Source organism: Amphiura filiformis, chromosome 11, assembly GCF_039555335.1.
Source record: "Amphiura filiformis chromosome 11, Afil_fr2py, whole genome shotgun sequence".
Classification (NCBI taxonomy): Eukaryota; Metazoa; Echinodermata; class Ophiuroidea; order Amphilepidida; family Amphiuridae; genus Amphiura; species Amphiura filiformis.
This window is the reverse complement of record NC_092638.1, coordinates 60,925,070-60,947,925: the sequence shown is the minus strand read 5'-3', so window position 1 is coordinate 60,947,925 and position 22,856 is coordinate 60,925,070. Positions and strand designations below refer to the sequence as shown.

Sequence of the window (22,856 nt, the reverse complement as noted above, 5' to 3'; positions counted from 1 at the left end):
ATTTGTTCATTTTAACCTAAAAAACCAATTGGAATGTATTCCGTTTTTGTACCATATGTCACCAGTTTAGCTTCAATATGCCAAAATTTTTAGCGCGCTTCGCGCGCATTTGTACTGCAAAGCTTCTCTTGCAGGCACTGGTTTCAAGCGCATCAACACCCTCGTCGCGCTGGGGGAAAAATGCACGAGGGGGGGGGGCATAAATTTGCTTTTTGACATGGGGGATGTAGTTGGAAAACTGTCTTGAAGTATAGGCCTAGTGAATCCAACCTTTTGGCGACAAAAGAAGTTTATTGTACAAATGCGCGCGAAAATGTTTGGCATATTTTCTCTCATTCGCGAAAAAAAAGGGGTGTTTAAGGTTAAAATAACCAAATGAGGTTACCGTAGTTTACAACAGCTCACTTTTTAACTTTAATTAATAACTCTCAGAAGTAGGCCTACTTTAGTTTTCATGGGTTTTTTTTTGGGGTGGGGGTGGGGAGCAGGGCAAAGTACGTCACTGCCAAACATATATGCCTGCCCCCCCAAATGAAATGCCACTGGAGGGCAAATATCTTTTGGCAGTCGGGGGCAGTGGCGTAACTAGCGGGGGCAGAGGGGGGCAACGTGCCCCGGGCGCTACCATTAGGGGCGCCAAATTGACCAATTCAGTATCGATTCTGCGCCCCTCCAAGTGATGAAAGTCAAAATTTTCGCGCGCTTCGCGCGCATTTCAACACAAAATCAATTGAAAGAACACGAAAGACCGATAACTTCTAGTAACCAAAATTAATTAGTGATAGACCTTATTACCTTATTTGTCCAAAATTTCGCGCGCTCCGAGCGCCCAATTGTTTCAAGAATGGGAGGGGGCATTACGTTGGCCCTGGGGGCCACAAGCCCTAGCTACGCCACTGCCCGCTTCTAAGATATTCTTGGGTGGGGGGTAGGGGCGCCAATTTTGTTTCTTGCCCCGGGCGCTACCAACCCTAGTTACGCCACTGGTCGGGGGGGGGGGATTTCAGCAGGTCGAGGGGGGAGGGGCAAGCGATTTTTGGCAGGTCGGGGTACAAGCGATTTTTGGTAATGATCAGATGTTTTGGGCACCGTTTGCTCATCCGGACGATCGTAAAAATCATCAAAATTCAGATTTTGGTACCTTTGTCATTGTCATAGATGTGCTAACATAGCCTGCGAGTGGTTCAGCCGAAAGCCGTTTATTTAAGACAAAATAAGACATTTTACACGAATATGTGATTTAGATACTGACAGTACTAAAATAGCTACATACATGTATTTGAATGGGGCTTCAACTTCGTCAGTACTGCTGTTTTCTTCGTTTTTTGCCAAATTTGTCATTTAAAAAATACCAAATGACAGTTTGAATAATTTATCCTTCACTTTTAAGCAATTTATAAACAATTGTATTTTTTTTTACACTTTCGCTAGGATCACCGAATGGGTCTTTAAAAAATGGTGTAGGAAAAAGTGTGTTCAAATAGGCATAAACTTGCATCATGGTAAGATGATTTAAGATTTTTAATTTGGGTTTCCATCTTGCATAATTATGTAAAGGAGAGGAAGAAAAGAGTTTTGGTTGACCATTTTGAGAATTGACCACGGGGGGAGCGGCCTATTAACATGCTGTATTGCACAGCCCCTTATACATTCCCTGAGTACGGGCTCTACACCAATATGATATTTAGTCCGCACCATTATACTCGTGCGATTCAGTTCAGTATTAAAGTGAGCCATTATGCAAAATATGTTGCATTCAACATATTGGCTGTGCAATAATTATGAGCCCTGGGTGTGTGTGTGTGGGGGGAGGGTAAAATGGGGGGGGGCAAAAAAATTTTTGGCGAGCCGAAAGGGGGGGGCAAGCCATTTTTGGCAAGCCGAGAGGGGGGGGGGCAAGCCTTTTTAATAAAACGCTCTTAAAAGGCTTAGGAAAACAGTATGGAAACGCTTAAATATGCAAATTTTCCTGCTCGCTGATGCGCTCGCAACATACATCTAGACCATTTAAGGTGTGCAATTTGGGATCCCAAAAAATGTGTCATGTTCAAGGGGGGGGGGGCAAAGAATTTTTGGCGGGCCGAGAGGGGGGGGGCAAGCGATTTTGGCGGGCCGAGAGGGGGGGAGCAAGCGATTTTGGCGAGCCGTTTGGAAATTTTACCCCCGGGGGCACAATCAAACTTTCACCATTGGCACTGTACAAATAATTAAGAGAACACCACCATGATGATCAATTGCACAGTTAGGAAACCACCAACCAACAGTACACACAGAGCTGCTCACATTACAAATGCACTGAACTGACCAATCAGGTGCATTTTCAAGAAAATTTGTTCTGGACTATGAAAAATGCTCATGCATATTACTTTTGTCCATCAACATTTGACTGTCTCCACTTGTACTTCCTACACAAGTAGCTTGAATAAACCTTAAATTTCAGTAGAAAAACTTTGAAAACCTCAGAAAAACTTGCAATTTTTTACAAACAGCCCTTGAAATTTGAGTAATGTTTTTTCTACTTTACATCAGTAACATGTATTTCAATGGGATGTAATTTGAGCTGGTGGTGTCATTGGGTTATAATGAGATGTGGTTGATTCATTTGCATAAGTTGAATTTGTACAGAAGTTTGCTTGTGAGGGGTCATAATTATTGCACAGCCCCTGGCCCCTAAGGGGCTGTGCAATAATTATGAGCCCTGGGGAGGGTAAAATTGGGGGGGGCAAGAAATTTTGGCGAGACGAAAGGGGGGCAAGCAATTTTGGCAAGCCGAGAGGGGGGGGGTGCGATTTTTGGCACGCATTCACGGGGCACCTTTTTAATAAAATGCTTTAAAAAGGCTTAGGAAAACGGTACGGAAACGCTTAAATATGCAAATTGTCCTGCTCGCTGCGCTCGCAACATAGCATCTAGACCATTTAAAGTTTGGAATTTGGGATCCCAAAAATTTGGCATGTTCAAGGGGGGGGGGGCAAAGAATTTTTGGCGAGCCGAGAGGGGGGGGGGGCACGCGATTTTGGCGGGCCGAGAGGGGGGGCAAGCGATTTTTGGCGAGCCGTTTGAAATTTTACCCCGAAGGGGGCTGATAATTATTGCACAGCCCTAAGTATTCTTTACTTTTACTGTCACTAATTATATAGACTCCTTATGACCATTTTACTAATAATTATAATACACATCAGTATAATTTTGAGTTTCAACAGGATGCGTTCATCATGATTAATAATAACATATTTTTATTTAAATCAAAATTCGACTATGGCATAGTCTATCCATCAATCAGAGTTGTTTGTACGAGTGATTTTGTACCACCCTATATATTGTGGGGGTGCTTTTGGGTGACTTTTTCTGGCAACACCACAAACAGGAAGGCGATCAATTGCCGATCAGGGAGAACGACAACATTGTACAAGGGCAATAGATAATCAGTATTGGTTATCTAAAGTATTGTTTTTAAGGTCTTTCGATTGTTTAAATTAATTGATATCCTTTGTTTCCAAAGCTGTGAACATAATCGGTGATTCAAGATGTTCACTGGCTCATCAAGAGCAGGATTCGAGCGACAACTGGGTAAGTTTTGATCCAAAATAATGTGTCCTACATTCAACATACTTCAACATTCATGACATTGTCAATGTACACAGTAATTGGATAAATTAGGCACACGTCATTCACACATACATTCAGTCTTGACAAAATTAATTAATGTATTACATGGAGAAGATTATCTTCTGTAATTTATGACATTAGCAGAATTGCACAGTGAATGAACTAAATAAGCTTACACCATAAAACTGTAAGTAGGCATATCAATAATTAATTATCTACAATAATGATAAAATGTATAATCATGATAATGATCAGCTATAATCAAAGTATTTCTTGGCCAAACTGGAACACTGTCAACGCTAGTGGCTCCGCGATAAATACATGCGCACATAGCGCGGTACAGAAGCAAGCATACACGCATCATTGCGTACACGCGTACACTATATGGACGCAACGCACATGTATGTTCCAGTTTGGCCAAGAAATACTTACCGTAATTAATTTGATTATAGCTCATGAACTATAATCAAATTAAGTAATTCTTGGTCAAACTGGAACACTGTGAACGCTGGTGGCTCCGCGATAAACACACACGAATATAGTGCGGTACAGAAGAAAGTATACACACGCCTTACACTGCGTACACGCTTAGTACACTACATGGACGCAACGCACATGTTCCAGTTTTGCCACGAAATACTTAATTTGATTATAGCTCATGAACGAGTAGCTTTTAACTAAGGCTAGGTCATATTCATTGCAATTTGCTGTGGAGGACACCCTCAAAATTTGTCAAAATTCTGTTTTTTACACAATTTTAATGTATGTTAAACACACCCAGCAAAAATCAAGACTCTACATGTAGGTGCTGTAGTTTAGTCAAAATCCGAGATTTTGAATAAAAAGCAGGAACCTTCGTTTAATTATTACGATGGAATTTAGTCAAACATGTACTCGATGTTCATAACACAGTACGTACGACGTACGTACATGGCGTGCATGGGACACTCAACACACATCAATGGATCGATTGAGTGAACACAGCTGTCAACAGCTGTGCCAACCGCAATCGTATAACGTGGACTATTTCAAACTACAAGAGCCATGGCAAAATCTCAACCAGTGAAGCATCAATTGCATACATATTGTTACAACATCGACAGGTTACTGACCAAGATCACTAGTACATGTAGTAGTTGTAGTAACTACAAATTTCGAACGTTTGAGGACTGTTCTCAAGTTGTAGGTACTCCCATAGGGTGCCTCCAGTCCAGGGTTTTATTTTGGCAAGTTTGCATTAGTATATCTGGTAAAATTCTCACTTTAGAAACCTGTGTTACTGATGTATGTCATCTGTGATTGCTAAACTTATTCTATGCATCAGCTTTTGTCCAAAGGAATATTTAAAAAGACGATTTTTGAGCGATTTTTATGAGCAGCGAAAAGTCCACTCCACGACTATGTACATATGGCCCATTTCACGGTTAGGCGCCACTTTTTGATTTTCAACGTATCTGGCCTGGTGTGTAAAAAATAATGGGGTTACAGAATTGACTGTTGGTGATTTTTCATTGTCTCTGTATAGCCTACCTCCACTAGCTTAATCGGCCTTTCTGCTTTTATCTTTCAGGGCGCTGAGGGGTCAGAAGTGGTCAAAAACCACATTTTACTAGCAACCTAAAACAGACATTTATTTTCCAATGCTGCCACTTTAAACTATGTTGAGCCTACCAGCTGCTTTTGTTGTTTTTATGTAATGAACAAGTTGCACTATACAGCCATACATGAACAAAGTAGTAGTTGTCAGTTAAACTAGCATGAGAACCATTTAAATTTCTGAATTTGGATGTGACATTTTCCGTTCACATCTATGTACCTTATTCAATGTGGAATAGATCGACTAATACTTTACATGAATGGCAAACTAGTGTGTTTTAGTAAAGTTCAGAGTCTTGTTACTATTTGTTGAACAAATTACACTTGTTGCTCTTAATACGTAGATACAGCGATATTTTGAATTTTTGCCAACAAATTCCGTTCACAATTTTGTCACATCCAATTAATTTTCCAAATAGTATAATTTATTAACAAATAAGTGGCAGAATTTGTTCTCCTTGATTTTTAAAAATCTCCTGCTATGAGCTATCTAATGACACCATTTAATGAAAACTCCTTCATCAACTTAGCTTGCAGATGTCATTTCAAAGTTTCCGTTCACATGTGTCACATCCATGGTACCTGTCACATCCAAAATAGTTTCTTCAAAGAACTAAGACAGGAATGGGACTAGGATGCCAGTTTGAAGTTATTTCATTACAAGTTTGTGGGGGATCAAAAGGCACAATAAGTTTTTAATTCAGTATGCCTTCTTTAATTGTGACAGGAGATTCAAAAAGCTTCAATTTCCGTTCACATGTCACATCCTCAAAATTAGTAGTTTTTAGGCCAAAATACTTAAACAACATGATATTTGACTTTCTAAAATAGGTTTATTATTTCATACATGTCACACATGATTATTTCATGGCTTTGTTGTTGTCTTTTAGGGGACAGTTTTGTATACAATTTACAGAAGCGGATGTGACATTTTCAATTGTGAACGGAATATTTCAGTATTATAAACATTTTGCTTGGCAAAAATATAAAGGGTCAGGAAAAACATTTTAGCATTGCTCAATTCAATAGAATCTATCAAAATATATGTGTTAGAAGTGCTTTAAAGCTTATATTTTGACAAGCAAACTGTTTATAATAATGAAATATTCTGTTCACAATTGAAAATGTCACATCCACCTCTATAAATTGTAAACAATGTTTTAAAATGAACACTAACACAGGTTGATATGTTTCAATATATCCCATTTAATTTACTGAGTGTGTGAAAACTCTTTGAATCATTATTTTCTAAAACATACTCTACTTTACAGTATGTGGTTTCCGTTCACATTGACATCAGTCACATCCAAAATTGCACAAACATAAGAATCTTGAATTTGACCTGTGCTTTCAAACTGGCTGATATTATTTGTGAACATTACCCATATTATGACCATCAAAGCTGTGAAATATCAGAGTCATTCATTGATTATTAAAATTGTTGAGTAAACCTTTTCATGTCAATTTCCCTCTTTTACCACAAAAATTACATGTAAGTGGCCATAAATTTGTCATTACACAACAAAATTTGCCCAAATTTGGTCAGAAGAGAGCCTATGACATACTTGTTTATTTTAAATATCTATTATATATGTATTGGACAGTAAAAGTATAAATATTCACTACTCAATATTTATCAAATTTGTTAAAAAATTACATAACATGAGATAATAAATTATAATTTTCTTCAAGAAGTAGAGAGATTTAAGCTGGGAAATGATATTTTTTATGAAAATCTGGTCTTATGTGGAAAAGAAAACCCCAATTAAATGAAATTTAATCCATTTTGAAAATTTCAAGTTTTTTTCACCAAAAGTGGCGCCTAACCGTGAAATGGGCCATATGTGAATGGTGATGAATGCACGCTAAATCGCGGCGGCACATAGCTCCTGGGAACTCACGGTTGGAGCCGTGAGTTCCAATTATTGGAACTACTAGCCTAGAGATTAGTGAATTTCTGCATGTTTAATTTGATCTGAGCTACTCGCATCCCTGTAAATATAGAGTGCAATAACTTTGTCCATTTTTAAATTTCAGAAAGGGCAACCAGTTCTTTGCTGTTAGAACCAGACTGGGATGCCACACTACAATTATGTGATTTGATTCGATCTAAAGAAGTCACGTAAGTCTTAAAAACATCAAAGTCAAGAGTTTCATTAGGCTGGACAAAAATATTTGTGTGTTTCTGGACAACCTGTCCGATGACCCATTCTCATACCCTGCCACCAAAAATATTTTTGAATACTAGAGCAAAAATGAAATAGAACCAACTGAAAATATTTCTTATCTTGTAAAAACTTGCTACAAGAATTTGTTAGTTCCATTAATATGACATCTCATATTTGACTTATCATGAATTAAATGGTTCGCCTTGTAAAAAGTATGAGGGACCGAATGTTCCTCAGAGGACCTATTTTACCGGAAACACACAAACATTTTTCATTGTTCAGCCTTAGGTTTTTAGAAACTATAGCATGTACATACACAAACTCCATCTTGCTTGAACCAATTACTTGACATTGACTGGAAAGTTTTGTATGCTGGCTATCATCAAAGTGAAGTAGAAGATTTGAAAAAGTGGGGATTCTGAATGTCATGGTTGAGCAAAGTTTTGGCAGTCATGCTTTTAGACGTCATTCACATCAATTGTGGTTTCATTTTGGAGCCGTTACCATTATACTCTGTTGGTCCCCATGTGTGACATATTTCTCATTATACAGAGTGTCGGTTTTATATGCTGTAGGGAATGTAGTGCTCACCAGCTTTCTCATTACACTCAGTTTAACTGCTGAATTGTTATAATTAATGTTGCTACAATTAAGGCTGGCATTTTCGGGCGGGCTCGCGGGTACCCGCCCGAGATTATATTACCCGTGCAGGAAATACCCTGCCCGGGTGCCCGAAATTCAATTTTTATTTAGTTATTTATTTTTCAAATTCAAATTAAATGCATTTTGATATTAATAGAGTATGACATGAAAACAAAGTATCAATTTTCATATTAAAAACACAAAACATCATGCAAATTTTTTTTTAGGTCAACCATGAATGATCCTAGCATTTAGGTCTAGGTCCAGGGACACTACAAAACCGAAAAATAAATAAGAAACACAGATTAGCGCGACCCCTGTTGAAGATATGCATTTTTTCCCCCAAAAGACCTACACTTTTTTGGTGTTTTGGGGAAAAATATACATCTTTAACATGAAAGGTCAAAATTTTCATATGATGGAAGGCTTTTCACCCCAGCTATATAAAAGTACATATCATCGTAAGGTCTATACAATTTACTTCGAGGACTGATAAATATCAAAAATATCAAATTTTAATCATTTGCCGTAAAATGTGTATTTATCGCGAATTTCAAAAACTTAAAAATGCAATTCGATATATCTGATGTGTGCTAAAAAATATGTGAAAACGCCCATCCGATCCCATGAGAATTGTTGCAAGAATTAGTTGCCGAATTTGAATCCATGGATCCTAAACATGTCAACCTTATTATGTCTCCTACAGACCTAAATATGCCATTACTACTATGAGGAAGAAGCTATTTGATAAGAATCCAAGAGTAGTACTGTATGCATTACAGGTAGGTCTGTTTCTTTATCTTACAATCTTAGGTAAGGCAAGGTATTTTGTTTGAATATGTGATTGGAGATAACAGAACCATGCATGTAGGTCCTACAGAAACTGGCAACTTGTTAATCATTGTTCTTAACACGCATAAGGCAAAGAAAAAACTGTTTTGTTGTCCCACCACATTCCACTTTCAGTAGGATTGATAGCCCTGTGTTTGTTGGACACTCCACTTGTACGACACGGTGAACCTAAACCCTACTGCTCTAACGCTACTGAAAGTCATAAGTAACCTGGTTTGTGGATTGCATGTCAAAAAACAATATAAAACAAAGAAGAATAGGAATGCTGAAGGATTATGGAAATTGTGTTGAATTAACTTGGTAAAATTAATGCCTTGAAAATGAGTTGCGAATTGTAATATATTCATGTACGAAGAACCTTTAAAAAGTTATCATAATTCAGAATGCCAAAATTCTTAAACGGTGAAAATTCTTTTGCTCATTAAAAACCTTTTGTAATTTAAAAAAAAATTGGAAAAAGTAAACTTTACATGATTTATTTGATTGATTGTTTTATTAAATACAGGTTCTTGAGTCTTGCGTAAAGAATTGTGGTCATGGACTTCATGAGGAGATTGCTACCTACAGATTTATGGAAGATATGAAAGATCTTATCAAGGTAACTGACTGTTAACTCTTAACACTTGAATCTTACAGTGTGTACAAAGTGTTATAATACTAGCCGATTTCAAGGCCAAAAGCATAAAATGTCCAAAATGCCAATTCTGTGTCGCTCGTAGTTGCGTTCATGTCGCAACAGATACATTACATATATTCTATTCCCCTCAGTAAAAACGCAGTGATAAATGAAGCCAAATGTCATACCAGACTTTAGTACGTTGGGTGGTGACAGATCAAGTATGGGTATTTAGTCAGCAAGATTGTACACTTGTAAGACTAACCCTAACACCCAACCCTGCTTTTTGCTATCGGAAGTTAAAGAAGAAACGAAAAAGGAGAGAAGATGAAGAAAGAAGTTACTTAGCGGACCTGGGATTCAAACCTTAGATCCCCCGCATGCCAAGCATGTGATCACGGACCAGTAGCCACACAGATAACGCTGCCCCGGGCAGTGATTCCGTGAGCATATAACACTTAGAGTGATTGCACTTAGGGTGAATGCTGAACAGATATGTTATTACGACAGATACGTTACCCCAAATACGTACAAGTTATATTGCTCAAAAAGTGTGGTTAAAGGTTCTGAAAGTATTAAAGTTTATGATTCTGAATAATTTTCATGAATTCTTTGTGGTTGGTATTGTGTCATTTTTGAGACCAAACTTTATCAGATAATGCACCTAAGCATTTGTAAGCATGCTGTCTTATATGGAAAGAAGAGAAAGAAAGAAAATTTTAGATACAAATCAATGAAATGAAGACCACTCTCATCAAATCAATTAGGGAGCACTGTGGTGCCATCTTTGTTTAATCGCAAAATTAGTCTTCAATAGAGCTGAATTTATACTCACTGAGCCATCAGTTTCTTGCCAATCGGGTAGAATGGTTTTTTTTGTTGCGTTGGCAAAAGCATACTGCCTTCTTTAATAGTAAAATACCAATTTCTCATTGCTCAGCGATGGAGTGTAGATCAGCTTAAGTAATAATTGTGTCTCATATAACAGTTTTAATATGATTCCATTTCAGTCTTCTAACGAAGCAGTGAAAAACAAAGCATTGGAATTACTTCAGGCTTGGTCACATGCATTCCGTCACGAGACTGCCCTCAAGATCATTGTGGATACGTTTAACACTGCCAAAGTGGAAGGTAAGCTATCTGTTTGGGACAGCATGGGGCTGTTCCATTTATATCCATAAGCCCTTTGGAAAATCAGTTTTCCGCATTTTGTTTTTTATTGTGTTTTCATTTTTACATTTTCGGAATTGAATGATGGTATTTCGTCATAAAAGTGTGCTGAGGCTTGTGGATCAACGTCTAGGTATTGTGCCTGTGCGTAGTGCACTATTAATCACTGCGCTTTTGTTTTTAAATAGGTGTCAGCATGCGACACTGCTATGTTGTGTGAGCCAAACTTGTTTAAAATGGGCACCAGTGGTGTAGATATCTTTTTGACATTGGGAGGGATGGGGTTGGAAAAAACACCTTTTGGGGACAGTATTTTTGTACCCACAAATTTTTAACATATTAAAGCCAAATTGAAATATGCTGCAAAAGAGGAGGTTAATTTGGTCAGAACCCCACATATAGGCATCAACATGGTGGGGGGGGGGGGTGATTGTATGGACCATCCCCCATATCAAAATATTAGGGGACTCCATCCCCGGGATCTGTGACAGGCAGAGTACTACTTTTACATGTAGCTGTTTTACACCTGATGTTCAACTCAGAAAGACTATATATAAACATTGTTGTTGGGCAGGAAAAACCTCCTATATGTCATTGGCCCCTGAACATGTTTTAAGCAGAACTTCCTATAGATGTAACCTGTTGGCTGTTTTGTTTTAAACATGTTCAGGGGCCACAAGCACATAGGAAGTTTTTCCTGCCCAAAGATGAAAATTGCCTCAAGTTATCTGGATGATTTTTGTTGGTCAAAGTATAGCTAAGAAACCCTGTTCTACGTGCGGATGGACCTTTCAAGTAGGGTCGGTTTTTTTTTTTTTTTTTTTTTTAATGCCCCAAAAATCACCAAAATCTGTAAATTATTTGCAGTTTGAGGAAATACCCAAAAAAATTTGTTCCTGAAATTTCCGAAATTTGGGTCAACATTCATTTGTACAGGAAATTTTGTTTCCCAATTTGTTCAAATTCTGGGTCGGTCGGGCCCGTAGAACAGGGTTTTCTTTTTTCGTCGCCCAAGAGAAATCTACCCACCCTTACTTAGTATAAGTTATACAGTAATGGATATTTGAACCGATGTGTATCATTGCATGTTTCTCTTGTTATTGTAGGACATAGTTTTCCTCCGCTGAGAGAAGCAGATGCAATGTTTGTTGCGGAACGGGTAAGATGATATAATTTATATTGCAAGTCTACCTGTATATCTTTACTAGCCCCATTGGCACTAAATTATCAGCCTCTAAGAACTGGTCATCTAACAGCATTTCTGATTGGTTGATAACTTGAAATGCTCATTTCAATTGCCAGTTATGAATGGGCTTTAAACTATTTATGGTCAAACTGCATTTGCAGATGATCTTATTAATACCCTCCTTGATTGGTTCAAAATTGGACACAATATTTATTTCGGCCAATCGGCATGTAGTTCTCATGGGGTTAATTGGTTACAAAGAGGGGTATATCTTGTTTTGAACCAATCTAGAGATATGGTAAGAATAGTCAGTAAGGCTGAAGATATTATTGTTGTCAACTCAAAAGTGTAAATGTTTCATTTAGGAGCCTGTTTGATAATGTCATTTCGCAAATTGTCTGTACGTATTGTTGTATTCTTACGTAATTTAATGTCTGATTTTGCAGGCTCCTGATTGGGTGGATGGTGAACGCTGCCATACCTGCCGTGTTGAGTTCAGCGTGGTACAACGCAAGGTGAGAGTACTCCCCGGTCATAGAAAAGTATACTAGTAGCCCCCAGATACAACAGAAGGGTTTAAAATACTGTCAAAAATGGCTGATAAAGTCCTTGGAGGCTTTTAAAAGGTTTAGAGGTGTCAAAATTTGAATAACGTTTAGACAATGATGTGAACATAGATTGCCCTCTTCAGAACACCCATACTCACGCAGGTATACTTGTGTGTCTGTGAGACTTGTGTGACTTTTCTTGTGTGTCTTTTTGACCCGACGGACATGTGACGGACGCCTGACGGACCTCTTGTATCTTTTTTTTCCATCTTGTGTGTCTGTTTTGGTGTTGTCACTGGTTGTTGCTTGTGTGCCTTTTTCAATACCTTCAAAAATGAGCTCTATACCCCCCCCCCCATGAAGTTCTTGCTTCTGTGCCTAGACACAAGAAAAAATCGACACAAGCTAGTTTTGTACTAAAAAAAGGCACACAAGCATAGCCTTGTGAGAACACTAACAGACACATTTCCAGCTTCATTTGATGTGATATATGTGTAGTTTCTCAAAATTGCTTCTCTTGAAAAATGGTCAGAAATGCACTTACAACCTTTGTGCAACAAAGAGACAAAATGTTTCTGCTGGAAAACTTACGCAGATTGTTCTGACACAAAAAAAGTAATAAGAACAGTGCTTTTGTTGTGTGTCATAATTTTTCCAAAATTTTGGTAACTTAATTAATCAGGATATAAGTTTCCCGTAATGGGGTCTTTAAAAAATATTTAACAAATTCATTAATTTAAAACAAATTTAGAATTAAATTTTCAAAGAAAGCAAGGTATTAACAGCATGAAAAGAGCAAAACAAGTAGTACTTTTAAAAAGGGAATGATGCCCATTTGATCCCTGCTGTAGCGTGTTTTCCCGGACGAGCCCCCACAAATGCTGAAAGCTGTATGCAAGCTCTTGGCCACCTGCTTAAGGGCCAGGTCGATTTTCAGGAAGGGGATCTGTTATACTCACTTACATCCCAGAGCAGTGAAGCTATTCTTGACTGTGTGTGTCTCCTTTTTTCCAGCATCACTGTCGTCATTGTGGTCAGATCTTCTGCAACAAATGCACAACCAAGCAAGTCCCCATTCCCAAATTTGGAATTGAAAAAGCTGTTAGAGTCTGCGAGCCATGTTATGATAAGCTTACAAGGTAAGGAAGGGCTAAACAAAGTCTTTAATAATCCTCATTTTGATTTCACCATCTGGTGTGTCACTTATACTTCATTTCACCTTGAGTTTGGTAGTGATGTCAGTGCTTTCATGCAGTTGCGCCAGAAGCATGCCGGCAAACCATCTTTGTGCATTTAGAGAATAAATGTATTGCCTAGCTTTAGCCATTGTTGTGCATCTATCATCTCATATAACATGGCCAAAAATAATGTTGCCTGTGTTATATGAGATGATGCATAACAGCGACTAAAACATTACTTTTATTTTCATTGTTAAACACTTAGTGTACCAAATTTTAATCAAATTAAATCTTGCATTTTACAAGGAATTACCTAGGGCTTAGAATTGATCAGTCCCGTTGTTGCTGTGCATCTCCGATTGGTTCAAATAGCGCCTATGAGTATCATGTCATATCACACAGTTAAGAACCAATAAGATTGCTGGAAAGAATTGTTAAAGAATGTTGTATATGCCGTATGCGATTATGTTTGTGCTCCACAACATCAGGGGTGTGAGAGACCAGATTTTAATCTGTTTCCAGATCTTTTTTTCAACTTCCAGTTTTTTTTTTTCTACACTTGTTGTGTACAAAAGTATGTATGGTTTAAATAATTTCAGATTTTTTAAGCTGTTCCAGACCTTCCGTTCGCCAAAAACAGATATTTTTTCAAAGTCGCACTCTCAGGCCTGAGTGACATACACATCTACGTCACTACCCAATTTGTTATGAAATCAAGTATAGGCTTTTTTACATTATCCATACATCCCCTATTGAAGACATGACCTTATTCTTCCACTCAATGGGTGTAGATTTCAAACGGAGTCACCCATTCAGGAAGCCCCATTTAAAACTCACACTTCCTCTGTGGAATATTGAGGTCATGTCTTCTATAGAGGGTGTATGGATTTCAACTGGAATAGTCCATTCCTTGGGGGGGGGGGTGTCCTTTCTGTGACCTGCACTTAATGACACTATAGGAAGATACATAGCCACCTGATATCCAGGACATGGACATGTTACCTTAACCAGGGTTGCCAAACCCGTGATTTGGTAGCCCAATTGGGTGACTTTTGAAGATTTTTCCTGCGACTTCAGACAATTTCCTGTCCATAGAAACCAATGGTTAAGAAAAAAAATTGGGCGACTTTTCAACATTTGCTCCAGCCACTTCCGAAAGTTTCCTGCCCCATAGAAACCAATGGTAAAGAGAAAAATGGGGCGACTTTTTGATTATTTGACCCGCGATTCGGGCTGAAATCTTTTGGCAACCCTGACCTTAATTGACATGGTCAAGGGAAATGAGTCTTGCCAAAGTCAAACAGCAGTGACTTTATCATCGGCACCTGCATCAAGTACCTATTCTAGTAAAAAAAAATGCAGTGATTTATAGTGCGCTACACACAGGCACAACACCTAAACGTGGATCCACAAGCCTCAGTACACGTTAGTGTACATCTGTAAGTATCTTAAAGTATAGATGTTTCTTTTCATTTAGACACAATTTTAAGTCCTTGCTACCGATGAAGAATTATTCTCCAAAATTCTAACTGCTGGATTATTTTATTGCATTAATAATTTGTTATTTCTTTTGATTTTCTTGCAGTAAAACTCCCGGTGGTACCCCTGGGCCAGCTGGGACCAAGGAGAGTGACTTACCTGCTGAATACTTGAACAGTCCTCTTGCTCAGCAGTCTCAGGTAATTTGCTTTCTTTGCTTTATTGATTTTGATTAGGCTAATTCATGTGCGCTTTTAAATAAGGCAGTGACTCAAGCCCGGATATTCGGGTACCCGCCCGTTTTTCTCTACCCGGATACAAATTCCATTTATGGATTACCCGAATTTAAAAAAAAAAAAATTTAATTTATTTATTTATTTTTTTAGGTTATTTAGTTTTTTCGGCTTTGTAGTGTCCCTGGACCTAGAGCTAAATGCTAGGATCATTCATTGTTGAAAAATTAAAAAAAAAAAAAAGTAGGCCTATGTGTTTTGAATAAATTTGTTCTCGTGTCATACTCTTTTAATGATTTCAAAATGCATTGAATTTGTATTTTTTTCGTTACGTTTGATACGGGTACCCGGTTACCCACCGGAAATTTACCTTGGGTACCCGAATACATCATTACCCGATAGGTCACAGCCTTAGTGCGCTTCCACCTTTTTGACATATGGAAAGTGAAACCAAGTTTTTCCAAATGATTGCAATCAGGGTTTTCAACTTTTTTTATTTTTTACCATTTTCAATCAATTTAAGTTAATTTCTTTCTTAAATTGACTGTTTTATTTCATTCCTAATTCCTAACAACTTTTAGATACAAGTGAAATACCTCTATGATGTCATTTTATTTATTGCTAAAAATTCATTGTCAAGGTGCAGAATTCAACAGGTTTTTTCCCCAAGATTTTACCAATTTTTTTTCTTTGAAATTTTCACATGTAAAAACAGGTTTTGATTTTTTGTGAATACCATATGTCTAATATTCCACTGGTCGCTTTTGAATTTATTATGGGGTACCTCAGTTATTGGAAAAAAAATCTGATTTAAATAAAAAATATCTGATTTTTAAAATTTAAATTAAAAAAAAATCATCAACCCTGCCATTTGTGTATCTTACTGTTGATAGCTGCCACCACAGAAGAGTGAGATTGAGATTCAAGAAGAGGAGGAATTGCAGCTGGCCATGGCGTTGTCTCTTGATGAAGCTGAAAATAAACACTTGGTAGGTGATACTTTCAATTCTTCCTATCTTAAAGGCCCATTCAGGTCGTAAAAATCATCAAAATTCAGATTTTTGTACCTTTGTCATTGTCATAAATGTGTTAACACAGCTTGCTAGTGGTTCAGCCAAAAGATGTGTATTTAAGACAAAAATAAGGAATTTACATGAATTTGTAATTTGTATCGTATTAATACCCTCCTTGATTGGTTCAAAATTGGACACAATATTCATTTTGGCCAATCAGCAGGTAGTTCTCATGGGGTTAACTAGGAAAAAAATCTGTTGTTTTCTACCTTCAGTTAAAGAAAGATGGCAGCTCCAGTGCAGTGACATCGTCATCGGCACCGGCATCTAGTACCTATTCTAACACGTCTGTAAGTATCTTAAAAAAGTGAATGAGAATGAATTGACCAACAAAAAGTGTTAGAAAATTTGTTAAATTAACTTGCTATTTAAACCGTGTGCCTAAGGCAAGTGGGTTGGCAGGAGCCATATTTTTCCAGTTTTAGCCATTTAACTAAATTAACACTGCAGTGTACTTCTTAACATTAATTCATTGATCTTGTAGGAAATGAGTCAAGATAGCAAATTTACGCATTTAAACATCCATAGGTCTTGCGGTTCTTGAGTGAAAACCAATAATATATCAAAACAAAAGTTTTGGGCATTTTCCACCTTCCGAGATAAATCATGCACATGGGGTAGAAATGACACCCTCGTATCAAGTCTTTGGCTCTCTTTATAGAACCCATACAATCCCTCTTTTGTGCCAACTTAATTTATCTCAATATTTGAGTGTAAATACAACTAGGCCATGCTCCCCTCTGACCTGCCTTAATGAGTATTCATGTAAAATCAGTTCAGGTTTTAAGGATGATTGTTTTTGTTTTGCGCTACTAAGACTTTTCATGCCAAAACAATACAACTCGATACTCAATACTTGATACAGAGGATAGTCTGAAACAAACTTCTATAAACAAGATGAAAAGTGTTCATGTTTTGTGTATTTTTTCCCTTTATATTGCAGGCTTCTTCGGCTCCAGCGATTGACTCCGACTTGGACCCAGAGGTGAGTCAAAGTTGATGTATGCTGTTTGCTGAAAATGTTAATATAGCCAGCATCTAGTTCAACATTTTTGTGTACATTTTTCTGTTGAATCAACCACTGCATCTTCAGTTATCCACTGCGATTTTCAGTGGTCGGTGATCAGAATCTGATCTAGTGCAAAGGCCATGTGGGTTTTTGTAGTGTATTATAAATCACTAAGATATTGCACTATAATAAATTACAGTGGGTTAAAAAAAACTGGTGTTCTCTCCAATAGTGTTTAATTTGTAAATGAATTTAGTTTGAATAAAAACCTGTACGAACTTCTGTGTTTTTCTTTCCTAGTTGGCTCGATACCTGAACAGACCCTATTGGGAGCAGAGACAAGAAGAGACGAAGACTGCTGTGGCTACAGCCCCATCTGCTCCTATGGGGGCACCGGATCCCACACCTGCTAGTGCTCCTCCATCGCAACAGGTTGCAGCACAACCAATATATGCCCAGAGCGCTAACAGAGTCCAAGTCCAAGAAGTGAGTTGATGACAAGTAGTGATGAATTGGGCTATTCCATTTAAAATCCATGCTACCCCTGTGGAAGATTTTGCAAATATCTTCCATAGGGGGAGTATGTTTTTCTAATGTAATTATTCAGGGTTAATCATTTTGAAACCCATACTCCCCCTTTATTATGGCTTTATCTATATCTTCCACAACTGGAGTGAGTATTTCAAATAGAAGTTACTCATATGTATATTCTATTCAAAACTCATACTCCCTCTGTGGAAGACTTTAGCTAAATCTTCCACAGGGGTAGTGTGGAATTTAAATGGAATGGCCCATTCTACAATGCGACATGTCCTGTCATCAAAAACATTCCAATAAATATCTTGTGATACTAGGAGCAACGATTGTGCATTGTGTTATAAATACATCAAATTTGGCATGGCATGGTGATATTGAACAAAATTCAGATATTGAATTACCTGCTCAGGTCAAGGCCAAGTTCACCTAGTGATCACCGAAGGACAAGATGCCTAAAATTACATGAAATTGGTAATATTCAGTGCATGTGATAATTTTTCTCTTTAAGGGGGTACTACACCCCTGCCCAATTTTGTGTCTATTTTTGCATTTTTCTCAAAAATTATAGCGCATTGGGGACAAGTAAGATATGTTTATTATAGGGGCAAGGACTACAACTACTGCACTGAAAATTTTATTTCAGCACAACAGTTATTACAACAGTTGTGGAGTTACAGTCAAAAAGGAGGGAAAACAAATATTTGATCAATAAATCAATAATTACTTGCTTTGAGTTGCTGAATTTTCAGCACAGTAGTTGTAGTCATTGCCCCTATAATATACATATCTTACTTGTCACCAACGTGCTGTAATTTTTGAGAAAAATGCACAAAATTGGGCAGGGGTGTAGTACCCCCTTAATAGTGGAAGATAGCACTGGTGCTGTTCAGTGGCAGCTACAATGTACAATGCTTTAAGCCTGTGATGAATACATAACCTGGTACTGACAAGGATTCATATGAATAATTTTTAAGGCCTTTAATTTTAAAAGAAATAAAAACATCTCATGAAGGCCTTCAATATTTCAAACCCCAGAAGTTTTGCTTGAGGTGACCATGGTTGAGGATTGAAAGAAAAAAAAATCTGTTTGCAGGCTATCTTAATGACTAAAGAATTTTTTATTCCACACCCCAGCATTTTGGTCACAATACCCCACTGAATTTAAATGGAAAGAAATTGTTTACAAAGTTGGTATTTTTTCCATGGATTTACATTTTTTCATATTCTTTATTAGCAACTACAGCTCCACAACGGTGAAGTCAACGATGACGAAGAATTCTTACGAGCTGTTACCGCCAACATTGATGTATTCCTCAACCGAATGCGAAGCAACGAGTCTAGAGGGCGTAGTATCGCTAGCGATACCACGGTGCAAGGGTTGTTCCAGACATTAAATAATATGCATCCACAGCTGCTGAAACTGCTCCATGGAAGGGAAGAGAGGAGAGGTAAGGACATGGTATAGTGGTTAGAGCATTTACATATGGTGCAGAAGCAGGCGCATCCAGGGGGGGCGAAGGCGCGCCTTGGATAAAAAAAAAAGGAGAGGAGAGAAAGGGAAGGGAAAGAGGGAAGAGAGAAAGAGAGGAGAGAAATTTTACATAATAATAGTGCCATGGTCCACCAAATGGCTTCAATTAGGGCTTCATTTTGTAAAAGTTTCTCACTTCTGAGGGGGGCACACACCCACCTGCGTCGCGCAAGCGCTCCGGGATGTCCGCTTTGCGGACATACATTGTATTTTTCAAAGATCTACTTTGCGCCCCCCGGTCTACGAATTCCTGGATACGCGCCTGAGAAGTTCCTGAGTTCAATACCTGTTTGGGGCCAATTGGCCAAATATAGACTAGGAGGAAAGGTTAAATAAATTTAATTGGTAACATTTACAGATTGAAATCATTATTCCTCTTTCTTGTGTAACATTTAAGGTTGGGTAAATTGAACACAAAATAAGTTGACCTGTTTATCTCAAAGAACAGATCAAATTACATCCTTTTCCAAGAATCGTGCATGCAGAATAGCACTTATCTATTATAGATGTATAGAATATGGCATATTATTCTTCATTCTGTGATTTCAGCTCAAATGGAGACTTTGCAAGACAAACTGGCTCAAATCCGAGATGCTCGTGAAGCTCTTGATGCCTTGAGAGAGGACCACCGGGAGAAACTAAGACGTGAAGCAGAGGAGGCTGAAAGAGTACGGCAGATTCAGTTGGCCCAGAAACTAGAAGTTATGAGACAGAAGAAGCAGGTAAGATTTATTGCAAAATAAAGGGGGTGGGGTGGGGGAGGGGGCAGAGGTTCTTAGGAATGACCTCTGTAGATGACACAGGATGTGAGATGAGGTGAGGTTGACTGAAAAAAACAGAGAGATGAGGAAGGAGCAGCGATTCTTAGAAATCACTCGCATAGACTAACGAGAATCTGAAACAGGAAGTAGAAGTGAAGAGAATATGTGATCTGCTCCCACAAAATGAGCGTTGCAAGTCCTTTATGAATGGGGACAGAATTGAATACAGAGTATATCATATTACGTCCTCATTCACAAAGGACATACCACTGACTATACAGTGTCTTCAAACAAAGAACAGCTACTCAACAGTTGGAACGTCTTGAAACTCTCAATTTGCAACTTTACGTTCATTTTGTGGGAGCAGGTCACACATTGTAAATTTAATTTGTCAGATATAGAGAAACTCAGAAACTAAAATGAGACAAAAGAAATGGCTGATGATGTACATAACAAGTCATGATGGGGAATGGAAGGGAAGGATATGTATGAAAATTCTGGTCTTTGTAAAAATCCTTAATGGGGGTATTTTACATTTTCAGTGGCATATCAAGTTGTCTGAGGGGGCAAAAAATTCCTGGTGGGCATCATTTTAATCCCGTATTGCATGCAAAGCGCAAACAATTGGTAAATTGTACACTATTTTAGCCCAAAGTGAAGGTGAAATTTTGTGGTTACCAGGCCAATATTCAATTTTACGCCTTTTTTGCCCCAAATAAAGGTAAAAGTTTTTGTTTACTGGAGCAATTTCCACTATGGGGGCAGGAGAATTGAAATTTTCTTTTGGTGGGGCTGGTTTTAGGGAAGGGGTGAAATTTTCTTTTTGGGGGTTGATCAAACCAACTCAATGTGGGTTCAACCCCACTAACCTCCTGAAAAGACCCTACTGGGTATGAAAGAGGGCCAGTAAAAGTCAACTGGCCAAAGATGATCACATACACACAATATTAAATTTTACACCATTTTTGCCCCAAATAAGGTAAAAGTTTTTTGTTTACTGGAGCAATTTCCACTATGGGGGCAGGAGAATTGAAATTTTCTTTTGGTGGGGCTGGTTTTAGGGGTGGGGTGAAATTTTCTGTTTGGGGGTTGATCAAACCAAATCAATGGGGGTTCAACCCCACTAACCTCCTGCAAAGACCCTACTGGGTATGAAAGAGGGCCAGTAAAAGTCAACTGGCCAAAGATGATCGCATACACACATCACTTTAATACCTCTTTAACATATGGCTGCTGTTATACATGTCAAGTCATAACGGGGAATGGAAGGGAAGAGTCAGGCATGAAAGAAAGCCAGTAAAAGTAAATCGGTCAAAGATGATCTCATACATGCACGTCACAATATACCTTTCGCAAGGCAAATAACTCAATTAACGCAAGTATGAAAACAGCTTTTCAGTTTTCAGTATTATATGATTTACAGAAATTTTCCATGTTCTTTACTAATATAATAGGATCGTCAACAAAAGCAGGTTGTTGCATTTGAGGTTTGTTATGAAATGACTTGAATTAAATAAATGATGGCTGGTTGCAAGTTGTGTGTAATTTGCACCTCAGATTTTGGTTTATGGTTGGTTTGGGATGTTTGTTTAGATTAAAAATTGTCAAAGGGAATTAAGGGATGGGGTATGAACGTTTTGACAGTATTTATTGTGGGACATTAGAGCACATCAGACATATCGAATTGCATTCTGAATACGAAGAATGTCCTTTTGATATCAAATAATTTTGATTTTTTGAAATTAGCAATGTAATACACATTTTATGGCAAATGATTAAAAATTGATATTTTTGATATTTAACAGTACTCGAAGTAAACTTTATAAATCTGATGATTTACACTTAAAGTGTATGTAGGTTGGATGAAAAGCCGGCAATTAATTGAAAATTTTGACCTTTCGTATTGAAGATATGGATTTTTTTCCCAAAACACCAAAAAATTAGGTCTTTTTGGGAAAAAATCCATATCTTCAGAATGAAAGGTCAAAATTTTCAATTGATCGTCGGCTTTTCCTCCCAACTACATACACTTTAAGAATATATCATTAGATTTTTAAAATTTACTTCGAGGGCTGTTATATATCAAAAATGTGAACAATATCACATTTTAATAATTTGTCATAAAATTTGTATTATATCGTGAATTTCAAAAAATTATTTTTGATATCAGATAGACATTCTTCGTATTCGATATGTCTGATGTGCTCTCATGTCCCACAAAAAGTACTGTCGAAACGCTCAAAACGCTAATTCCAGATCCCTTAAGGCCAGTGTAATGGGAGAGACCATGGACCTTTTCGAGCATCATTATTTCTGAATTGTATGTCAAAAGTATATAAAACTATACCTTTTTTGGAAAGGAAATGAGCCAAGGAATCCCATGGTGAAGTCAGATTTGTTCAAAAATCTGGAGTTTTTGAAAAAATCACAAAAATTCACTTTTTTACCCAATTTTTTTGTGACAACTTAGAAAAAAATCTGTTCGGAGTAAAAAAAATCAGTTAGCTTTTCATTTAAGAAGAGACATGAACTTAGGGAAGGTTTTTTTATTTTTTTGAAATTCGTCCCTTTTTTTAAAATATTGAAAAAAACATGTGAAAAAAGCAATTTTGTCACTCTATTAACCCTAACCCCCTAAGGGCTTTTTGGCGACGGGAAGGGAAAGAAG

The 22,856-nt window shown here is 37.6% G+C and overlaps 2 protein-coding genes across 2 annotated transcripts in view; one reads left to right on the top strand and one right to left on the bottom strand.

The window, feature by feature from the left end:
* LOC140165105 (T-complex protein 1 subunit zeta-like) overlaps positions 1-2,409 on the bottom strand; it is a 328,487-nt gene extending 326,078 nt beyond the window's left edge. The window contains exon 1 of the mRNA XM_072188533.1: positions 2,398-2,409. The gene's annotated coding sequence lies outside the window, so the exon portion shown is untranslated. The remainder of the gene's footprint in view (positions 1-2,397) is intronic.
* Positions 2,410-3,375: 966 nt separating this feature from the next.
* Positions 3,376-22,856, top strand: part of LOC140165100 (hepatocyte growth factor-regulated tyrosine kinase substrate-like) — a 25,992-nt gene continuing 6,511 nt past the window's right edge. The window contains exons 1-15 of the mRNA XM_072188527.1: positions 3,376-3,570; positions 7,243-7,327; positions 8,722-8,797; positions 9,373-9,465; positions 10,494-10,614; positions 11,760-11,812; positions 12,286-12,354; positions 13,402-13,526; positions 15,151-15,244; positions 16,171-16,266; positions 16,566-16,640; positions 17,294-17,335; positions 17,660-17,845; positions 19,131-19,344; positions 19,977-20,149. Of these exons, the coding sequence (XP_072044628.1) occupies positions 3,528-3,570; positions 7,243-7,327; positions 8,722-8,797; positions 9,373-9,465; positions 10,494-10,614; positions 11,760-11,812; positions 12,286-12,354; positions 13,402-13,526; positions 15,151-15,244; positions 16,171-16,266; positions 16,566-16,640; positions 17,294-17,335; positions 17,660-17,845; positions 19,131-19,344; positions 19,977-20,149 (1,545 nt within the window). The 5' untranslated portion in view covers positions 3,376-3,527. The remainder of the gene's footprint in view (positions 3,571-7,242; positions 7,328-8,721; positions 8,798-9,372; positions 9,466-10,493; positions 10,615-11,759; positions 11,813-12,285; positions 12,355-13,401; positions 13,527-15,150; positions 15,245-16,170; positions 16,267-16,565; positions 16,641-17,293; positions 17,336-17,659; positions 17,846-19,130; positions 19,345-19,976; positions 20,150-22,856) is intronic.